Genomic DNA, 10,870 nt, shown 5'->3' with positions numbered 1-10,870 from the left:
TCTCTCTGTTGTCCAGGACAGGACTTGTTAACCGTATTACCTCTCAAATCTCTTGTGTGATCACCCACCGTTCTCCTTCCATATTTCTGCCAAACCTGACTCTTGCTTCTCCCCAACCCCCTTGCCCCCAGCTTCTGATATCATCAGTTATTTTCCTAAATCAAAAAAAAACAATTGAGGGCTTACATCTGGCTAAATTGATTCTCTCAGCATTTCACTCACTGAGAAAATTAAAACCAGTCCCCTCCTGGCCTGATGACCCTCTGACTTTAGGCTGCCTAGTTTCTACATTCTCTGAGTCATTTACTCATTTACAAATACGTATAAATGAAAGATAAGCGGGTATTCCCTTCTTGGTCCATTTAGTTGTGTGCCCACAGGTGCCCCGCTTAAGAACTGTGCTTCTTTTTGTCATTGGTTTCTTGGTAGAAATGAGCTGTTGTGCGCCGCTGGCAGCCCACAGACCGCAGCGTGTTATTATCACTCAGAGCGCTGACCTCAAATACACTGTCTGGGAGATAAAACTTTTAGTAAAAGACTGCTATACTTCAAATAAGGTTTCAATAGCTATGGCCTCCTGGCTTTGACAGTGACAAGGAAAAGTTAACAGCTCTAATCTGATTCTCAGTTTAACCCTCTGTGTGCCTCTGGATATATACTTAGATTTCAGTGGTTTTGCCCTTCAAGGAGTGGCAATGAAGAGCAGTAATGTCACTCGGGTTCTAGTATCTATGTAGGTCTCTTACAAGGTGCTGCTTATAAAAAGTCAGATGTATAGACACATAAAAGGAAACCCGAGCATCTGCCAGCTTCTTGATGTTTAAAGTTTATGTACTGGTAATGAACTGCAAGCACAACAGCCTAAGCTTTGCCGTTCCCTATAAATAAACGTAAGTATTGATCATGAAGAAAAGCTATCACAGGCCGTTTTCTGTCGTGCAAAAGTATGTGCATGGTTTTGTCTTATTTAACCACTTTTTGAACTGTGGGATGTTGTTAGAAACCGGAGTGAAGGTTTCATTCTTGATCCTAAAATGTCCGGTCTGAAATCGGAGAGCAGCTTCACCTTGTGGCACACAGTGACTTTATTTATGCTTATTTCACCGGTGTAAAGATATGTTTGACTCTCAAATTGATTGGCTTTGACTGACAGGGCTCGACAATATACACCAGTTAAACATGAGTTTTATTGATAGTGATACTCTATGGACTCCCGAGGGGGATTTCCTTTTCGTGTCTGCCCGCTCCACAGGGATTTCAGAGTACCGGGTACAGAGTGCAGCATATGAATGGTGGATTTGTGTCAACCATTACTACCATTTAATGGGGGGATTGTGAGAAAATCAGGTGGGCAGCTACAAAACAGCACCTTTGTGGCTGGTGGGGATTCAGTGTCTGCCTCAAAGTCCCTGCCTCAAGGTGGACAGATGGGCTCATTTTTTATTTCCCATCAACAAATTGTTCCTCTCGATTTATAAATCCATTAATAAAAAAAATCTTTTGAGGGGTTTAAACAATTGATGTAAAACTTATCTCAGCATCCACTTATCTTTTCTGCATTGTCAAGGCCAGGCTATAAATATAACCACCTACAGCTACTACAAACACCGCCCTGCCGAGTGTGTGGTTTGTTGATTAATGGGTCCTGTCTCTGTGGCTGGGAACTTACAGTAGTAGTGTCTTTGTCTCCCAGACCTCACAGTTATGATTACAGGATACACACAGTAATTAATCAGCCCAGAAGAAGACGATTCACTCACACCAACGTGACAGCTGCATCGGCTGGGTGGATCACTCGGTGCAGGGATCACAGATTTCTGACAACAACCTCAAAGTGTCCCGGTGGCTGGCTTGAATTCGACACAAATCAATAGGAGTTGCGGTTCTAACAACCTACATGTGTTTACGGCTCGTCATTTTAAACGCATACATAATGACTGTAAGGTCATCCTCATGGCAACACTTCCAGAGTCAAGTTACTGGGTCATCCACTAATTGTACTTGCAAGGATAACCTAAGGACAAAGGACAGGAAGAGGGTGAAAAACATCAACAAAATGAAAACCAGAGCACATAGCCAAGGCTGCTGGTACACAAAAGTAACATGGATTATCAACATTATTAGTTAGAAAACAAGCTAATCTCCGAACTCGCTGGAGTTCAATGTGACTGTCTGGTAACTTAGCCAAGAAATTATTTTCTCATTATATAGTTTCGCTGCACATTAATTGTAATCGGCTCTTCAGTGAGCGTGTGCGCAGTCTGCAGTGTGAGAAGCACATCAGATAGGCCGTTTGAACATGGAGGAAGGCGTTATCCTAAGATCTGTGAAGAGTGAAGCCGCAGTGTGTTTCTCACATTTCAATGAACTATTTTTCTGTCTCACATTTCAGAACTATTTTTAGGTGATCTGACAGTGGAATCAAGGCCCACAGATGCCCTCCAGCTTCGCATTAGTTTGAGGATGTGAGAAACCAGCTTGGTGCAAGGTTGAAAATTTGGCTGATCAAATACAACTTGTAACATTTGGAGTTGGGTGGGATGAGTGATGAGTGATTCTGGCTAACTAAATGAGCAAAAAGCCACGAGAAAATGCATTTTCATTACATCCATGTAACCCTGCAAATCCTTCACGTTTTACTAGGCATGTCTGTTCGGTGAGATAAATGGGCAGCATGCTCCTGCATTGATCATCCAAAGGGTCTCACCCTCATAAATGACTGCTGCTGAGGAGACGGAGCGGTGGGAGCGGCCTGAGGAGCTTTGTCATTAGCTCTGTATTATGGAGGAAAAGATTAATCAAATAATACTGACCCTTCTTGCCTGACAAAATAAATGAGAATCAATTATTGATGCCCTAACATGAGTCAATGTGATGAGATAGATGAGCATGACAGTTGAAACTAAGCAGGTTTTGCATAATGATAGCCAATTCCCAGCTGTCAATTCCGTTTACTGGTTTTGCTTCCCTTCTCTATAATCAAAAGTGTAATATTGGCCAGCCACAAAGAAAACAATTCAATTGCATTTTGCTCTGAAGAGGCAGTGATTGTGGATATACACAAAGAGGTTTGTTTGTGCTGTTTCCCTTCTGTACCCTACTTCAGACAGTCATCCAGGGAAAGTATGGAGAGACATTTCTCATAATAACCAGCCTTTAACTCCATACAAAATAACTGATGTACTGATGTACCATTTACTTTTTCATCATTGATAATAGTATTTTCAATTCCACTAGCCTGTGTTCTGTCAGGGAGATTTGATGACAAAGGCTATTATTAGCAAATAATCATTTGGCTTTAATGGAGATGATAATGGAAAATAGTGTCAAAATACAGTTAAGAATTAAAGTAAAGCAACTGACACTGTTTTTATACGCAGCTACTGCAGTTTCAATATCCATTTAAAGGATCCTGGAACTACCAGTATAAACACTCATTAAAAACCGATCTATAAAGAGATTTTCATGGACACACTGCTTAGACATACCTGACTAAGGGACAGATGCACCAGATCGACCATCCACAGGTACAGAGAGACCCAAGAGAAACACTGTGTGGAAACAACTGGCAGACATGAAATTCAGAGGCCAAGCTGCTGCAAGCATATTATATTCCAGCAGATATGAGAATTAGTGGACAGTATTTTGAGAGAGAGCATGGGTAAAAGCCTTTCCACACTGGCTACGTTTTAAGCCTTTCTTTCTGCAGTGCCATTTAATTGAGTCTTCATTCTCCTCCTCAGCTGCAGAGCACTTGGGAATAACAAGAACTGAGTCCACAGCCATTCATAAAAGACCCATGGGATGATGCAAATATCAATTTTACAAATTAGAGTTGCATATAATTCCAAAATTTGAAATCCAATAGCTGTCTCGCAACAGAAAAGGGGACCTACTGGGGCAATTAATGTAAAGTGGCCATATGTCTCAAAAGATGGTGAGTGGAAGATTGGTGATCAAACATGGAAGAGATGCAGTGCTTCATCAACAGCGCTGCATAAATTAGTTCAAATATTCATCTGAGTATGACAGCCTAAATCAATACCTTGCAATGAACTGGCATCAACCGATCTTGCATGCTGCCCTTTTTAGGGTGCAGCTGAAAAGATTGAGTGGTTATTACGTCTTTTATAGACAAGAAAGAACTGATGCTCATTTTCATTTTCCAGGAGTAAACTGAGGTCAATTTTATTAAGAGAGTAACAGCGCACAACACAAATAAAATGGGATAATAATGATGATAATAATAATAATAATAACAATAATAATAATAATGATGTATTTGTTAAGAAGGGTTAACAACATGTGTTCACGAGGCTCTAGAAAGGGACTGTTCGACGCTAATTGCGGCATGTGAACGCCTCTTGTTCACAGCATGCTAATAGCCAATTAAGAGTGCCAGTATGAGCAGAGTGACATAAGAGAGGAGAAGGCGGACAGTAAATGCTATTAAGAGTGTAGTTCCGCTTTAGTTCCTAGTATTACCACAACGCCAGTTTACTTTTCTGTTAAGAGTGTGCGTGTGACAAAGGGTGAGTAACCAATTAGCCGCGCCACAACTACGTGCAGACTTCCGGGGATGCGCGCGCCACAACTCCGCGCAGACTTGCCAAAAATGCGCATAAACAGCGTAAATTTGGGAAAATGGAAAAATCAGCTTTGTCAGTCCCTACCTATGCCAATGCTCAATCCCCATGTGCAGTTTCAGATTGATTGGCCAACCCAATGAGGAGCAAAATTGATGCAGACAGAGTTTTCCTCATTTTATAGTAGGATTTGTTGTAATGTGTAATTTTCGTTGCTGCATGGAAACTAGCTAAACCTGTAGCATTAGCTTACTCTTAGATGCTGTCACTGTGAAATGTTGTATCAGGATGCTGCGTTAATTTGTTGATGTGTAACTGTGTTACCTTTAGCATAACTGGAGAATATCACAATTAGTAACTAGTCACATAATGGAGAGAGAGGCAGTGATGCTGTTTGAGTACATTATTTATTTATCTTGTTATTGTAATTGTGAAATAGATACCATTCTTTAATTATTTGGTTCTTGTGATATAGTAGCCTATAATTATTATAATCATTTTGCTGTAGGTCTGGATACAGGGAATGTGTTATTGTTAGAGCAAATACTATACAGTCCACCTTTAGATAATAGTGTATACAGCTTGATAGATTACCTATGTGATTACCTATTACCAAGGGTTGTTGTTTTTCTGTTTAGACCACACTCCTGTCCATCTTGAGAATAAACTGGCCAGAGGTAACCCTCATGTCCGTGTTTTCACTGACACACCGTGGCAACAGCCATCTTTAACCTTGAACCAAAATCCTCCAATTCAATATGTATTGAAAATTATAATGTGTTAGGAAATTACTCTGCAATTACTCTGACTGTGGTGTACGCAGGCGATAACACATGCAGACCTTCTGGTGTCTGTCTCACAAGGGAAATCTGTTCCAGCTCTTGATGTTCAACTGGTCCTCAGTATTTGCCCTCTGAATAGGACTGGAGTAAGTAATTACACTGTCTGGTATCTTTCCACCAGAAAGAATTTCAGTCTAATTACTGCAGCCGCTGAGATGAATGTAGTCTCTTCTACATCCTACTGTATGTCTCTCCACTGCTGGACGAATGCCAGACCTATAATGTGACCCCACCACACCTTGTTTTTTTAATGAAGTCCCATTGTCTCTATCTTGTGGCTTGATAAAGTATTGCAGCAGGTATAGTTACTTCCTTATTCATGTTCATTTTGTAAAACCCAAAGGTGGATCACATCACAATAACTCTAAAATCTTTTTTTTAGTTAAGCAAAAAACTATGAAAATAACAAAACAACTAGATTTAAGAAGATCTCAGATTTGGTGCATTTATCTCACAAAATAAAAAAAAATAGTGAACAAATGTACAGGCTAAGTGAGGTTTGTGTGACGCAAATATCTCATTGCTTTGTATTGTAATCGGCAACTTTGTATCGTGGAATATGGAAATAGCCTCGTCAGATCCTCCCACGTTCATAATGAATCGGTGAGCAGGGGGGACGCATACAGTAGGGAGGCTGTTACAGTCCCACCGCCCGATCCTATTGGCTACAGCAGGATGCACCGTGCTTCTCCTGTTTCTGTTGATCCTCAAATACAACTGGAGCCGAGGAGGCTTGCAATGGAGCGAAAGGGGGAACCTTCACCTGTAGATATTTGACACATTATTTGCCAGCACCCAAACACCTTGCACATTTGAATTAAAAGCGAAGGCTCAGCGCTACGGATTTCAGTCGCGGGAATTATTATTACTCTGCACACTGAACTACATTATTCCAGGTTTTCGCGGGTGACTGTCGCCCTGTCCTCTGGTTTAACGGGATACTGCAGGCTGTATGGAGGGATGTCGGCATGGCTTGCACCAGGAGAACCAAAACTTTGGTGTCTACATGCGTGATCTTGAGCGGCATGACCAACATTGTGTGTCTGCTGTATGTTGGATGGGTTACTAATTACATCGCCAATGTATACATCAAAGTCCCCATGCCTATAGCGGAGAAAAAGTTAGAAGGTGACAAAAGGGGAGACACTGTCCGGATCATGGAGAGGCTGGATCGACTGGAGAATGTGGTGAACCAGCACATACAAGGTAAAGTCTTCACCGCTTTAACATGCAAGCTCACTGTTGGCCCATTTCACCTGACCACAACTGGACCTTTCATTCATAACTGCCTACATTAACTTCGCCTTCACCACCCTTCATTATACATAATAACTTTTTTTTTAGTAGGTTAACATTACTTTTATTGTGAATTTACAGTCGCAAGGTGCGATGCTGTGGCTTTGCGCTGTCAGTTTTTAATTTCGGTCACACCTGCAACTTCTTTTCGCCTTTTGGTGAGCTGCGTAAGGTTGTGATGGAGGACAAAGGACAACGAGAACATTCCAAAAACCGTCATCCCTTTACGAAAAATAACTATACTAATGCTATAATACATTTTAGAAGGGTACTATACGAATATCAGCAAAATAAATAGCTTTAAGTATATTATAGGCATATATGATTAAAAAAAACAACCCAAAAAACCGTTAAGTTCCCTGTAAGGATTTCATAGGCTAGTGTTTTTTAGTCAGGAGTCTCGAGGCTAGAACAGTGTCATTAATTGATATGTTTATACCTGCTTGTCGCTTTATTTAGGCTTATTGGAATATTGCTTATGCAGAAATCTGACTCCATCTCCTTTTCTATGAATTATGCACAACATAAAGCTCATCGCATGACAGTCTTGAACACTGCACTCCACCTGAAATCATAGTCTTCTGACACAATGTGATACATATTCTGAGCCTCAAACCAGTAAAGTTCTTAGTGCTGGCAGTACAACATGCTTACATTAAAATACAGTAGACACCACAGTGTGCTCCTGCAACTGTGATTACATGTCAGGACAACTGCTAAAGAGAATTTTCTGACATGTTTGTGCTTCCTTCATAGATACTTCTTATTGTTTAAAAGTGAATGGGGTAATTAATGAAACTGTGGTAATAATATCTGGGTACGCTCTTTTGTTCTTTTGTCTCTCTGCATATTGAATATCATTTGACTCGACGTGTTCCTTGTTCTGAAGAATGTCTGGCATCCTTTTCTCAAATTCCTTCAAGCCTCTCCACCACCTTTAGCATACAGTTGCTTTCTAACTTGATCACACACGTTTAATTTCCCTCCTCCCTCTGTGTCATTAATAGAGCTATTCTTGTCATCACAGGGGGCCTCACGTTGGGCAGGTCCCAATTTGAAATGGCACAGAGCTGGTACAGAAGTTAAATGCTGACAGAAATGTACTCATGCCGTTTTGAGCAATAAGGCTGTGTGCTAAGCTTGGGTAAACATTCCTCCTGCAGGCAGTTCTACATTTCAGTTTGGCACCAAAAGGCGTCTGCTGGACGGAGCTCTGCTAAGGTGCCACTGCTGCCGTGGCTCCAAACGACATGTTTGAACTATTTCTGTTACTCGGAAAAGAAAATTTGGTGCTAGAATTGTGCTCAAAGATCAGTATGCCATGTCACAGATATAACAGCAGGACTGACACAGTGATTTTTCACTTTATTAGGCCTTTACCAGTAATAAAAGATATTTATAACAACAGATTTTTACACACAAATTAATAAAAAACACTTCTTTGGTCCACATTCTCAAGAATCAGTAATGTGTGATTACACACTACCCCATATTAAAGAATCTATATTTTGACTGCAAATACTTAGTTACAGACCATTATAGAATACAAAAAACATACAAACATACAAAGCCTTGAAGAAATATTTGACTTAAGCTGAACATTTTCACTTTTTAACACACATTCCCCCATGAGCTCATGCACAGTCAACCATCATTACCGGCTGCTTTGGGTATTTGTATTCATCTGATTTCATTTTGAAAACCTATTCCCGTGCATCTAACACATAAACTGCAGGGATGTGCCAGAGATGATATTTATATCATTATTGATGCTGCCTGCTTGTCGTTATCAAGCAATCACAGTTGGGGGGGAAAAGTGCTTCTGTTGACGACATAATGTGGAGAAGCTAAGGCAGGAGGCATATCAGTATAAATCTGAAATAACAAAAATGTCCTGCTAAAGTGACCTATCACTGTCAGTATGAAACACATTGTCCGGGCTTCCCTGATAACTGCTCAGAAAGCATCAGCTGCAGATGCAGATCCTTAATCAGAGTCTGTAAGTGGCCGACAGCGTCAACAGTCAGTGAGCTCCGGGCCGAGCCAGACAGTCATTAGTGCACTTTTGACATCTCTAAAAATAACTTTCCCCTCCTGTTTCCCCTTATTGTTTTCCCTTACAGGTCAGACTCATGTCAAGTTGTTCTGTCCTTGTGAGACAAGTGCAGAAATTGTAAATTATTGTGTATTGTATTCTGTCTCTGGTGTTCTCCTGTTCTGTATTCTGACTTATCAAGGCATCTCTGTTCTCACAGCCACATACATGCAGTGTGTGAGTTTTAGTGCATTTGAGGCTGACATGACTTCCTAAGCCACAGGGCATTACTGCATGTGAGAATGAAACATTTACTACAGCTGGCTCACCATGGAGAGCCGGAGGGACGTCTCTGGTGTCAACCACGCACTCAGGGATAAGACAGAAATATTCCATTGCTTTAACTTTTTGATGAAGTTAAGCGGCCCTTCAGTGGGGCAAAGCAACGCGGCGGCAGCACAGGTTTCTGTTGAACTCTGTCTTGTGTCAGGTACAGTCAGTGAGGGAGAATCTATTAGACAGTCAGACAAAGCAAGTTTACACATGCCCGCCATGAGGGCTGCTGCTTGCCTTGTGCAACCAAACGTCTACAGTTTATTAACAGTAAAGATTTGGGAAAAAAAGACACTTCCTTATTGTAAATGTCACTTAACCTAACTAACAGGCATTGCATTGTTGACAGGTCATAAAAGAGCAGATCAGATTGTACATCAAAGTGTTTTTATAATGTGATATGAAAAGAAACACTAGGGTGCTGTATCTGCATGTTTGCATACTTGTTGCATGTACAGTTAGATATACAGTAGATTGTTGATAATGAGTTGAATAGTTTTAGTTGCAGCTTCAATTTCTCCCCAGTATTTATAATGTTTACAGTATTTTAATGATAACACTGTCGATACAGGGTATGTATTGTTAGAACATGAAGTGAAGCCTGAAGTGTAAGCACAGAGTATATGATACTAGGAGAGCGGAGTGTGAGGGACACAGTGTGTTAGCACAGGTCTGTTACAGGCGACTGTGTTCATGAAAAGGCGGCTTGTTTCGTTGCTTGATTTGACCTCTCAGGCTGTGTATTGCTAGTGTGTTGCGCTCAGACTGAATGGCCAAGAGGGCTGTGAGAGCTATTCATTAACACAGTGCTGATTTAGCTGCAAATGATAGTGACAGTTCCCAAGATGGCTTCAAGCAAATCAACCCGTCAAATCAACTGAAAAGCCCAATAAATCAGTTTGCTTTTGAGGCTGTGAGGACATTTACGTTTTGGCATTTAGCTGACACTATTTTCCAGAGCGACAATGAATGCAACAGTAGAATAAGAACGGAATAAAGAGGAATAAGAAAGAGAAATAAGAGAGGTGGAAGAGTGTACATGGACGTGTGAATGCTTGTGCATGCATTCATGCATGCTTTGGTATGCAGCACTGGAAAGTGACTCACAAAAGTTGCACTCGTACTTGCAGTTTCTTTTTAAGTGCTTAGTCCTTTGGGAAGGAGGAAAGAACAGCCAAAGGACTCTTTTGGTACAATTTTAGATGAAGGCAACACATGCCTTTTTTCTAATAGGATAAATTGCTTGTTTTCCTACTATTCCCTCTTTTCCTTTCACTAATGTAAGTGATATTACAAGATCACTGCAAGATGCCTGACTGGGTGTCATAATGATACTAAATATATAAATATATCTAAAAATCTATGAAATATAAACACAGTACAAGTTATCAACACATAATAAGAAGGGTGATTGCTGATTTAAGAGCCAATTCTGAATGCTGGTCAGCAATCAGTATATTTTGCCCTGAATGTCTCCACTCCCAATAGAGACGGTTGAAGATAGAAATCTCTGTTTATAGGATGGACTTGATACGCAGGGACTTCCTCGCTTCCAGAGTTGATTGGGCTGTTTCATTCTGTCATGTATCTCCTACTTCATCAGATTTCCATTTGGCCAGTCCCAGAGTTAATTACCTCAGCAGGTTGGAGATTAGCTGAACAAACCACAGAAATACCGGTGCCAGGGTAAAAGGGTGAGAATCAGGGTACAGGATGGAGCAAGATGGTAGACTTTTATTTTTATTTTTTTTAACAGCAGATTGTGATCATTACGTAAG

The 10,870-nt window shown here is 40.7% G+C and overlaps 1 protein-coding gene across 2 annotated transcripts in view; it reads left to right on the top strand.

The window, feature by feature from the left end:
* The first annotated feature begins 6,248 nt into the window (after window positions 1–6,248).
* The window catches only part of galnt18b (UDP-N-acetyl-alpha-D-galactosamine:polypeptide N-acetylgalactosaminyltransferase 18b), a 63,361-nt gene continuing 58,739 nt past the window's right edge, over window positions 6,249–10,870 (top strand). For both annotated transcript variants that reach the window (XM_071515815.1, XM_071515814.1), the window contains exon 1: window positions 6,249–6,634. In XM_071515815.1, the coding sequence (XP_071371916.1) occupies window positions 6,397–6,634 (238 nt within the window). In that variant the 5' untranslated portion in view covers window positions 6,249–6,396. The remainder of the gene's footprint in view (window positions 6,635–10,870) is intronic.

The sequence above is a fragment of the Centroberyx affinis genome, unplaced genomic scaffold (genome assembly GCF_046629955.1).
Source record: "Centroberyx affinis isolate AG114_WGS23_722 - 3 ecotype Tasmania unplaced genomic scaffold, CSIRO-AGI_Caff_v1 ptg000369l_1, whole genome shotgun sequence".
In the NCBI taxonomy this organism is placed as follows: domain Eukaryota; kingdom Metazoa; phylum Chordata; class Actinopteri; order Beryciformes; family Berycidae; genus Centroberyx; species Centroberyx affinis.
This window is presented reverse-complemented; position numbering and strand designations above follow the sequence as displayed.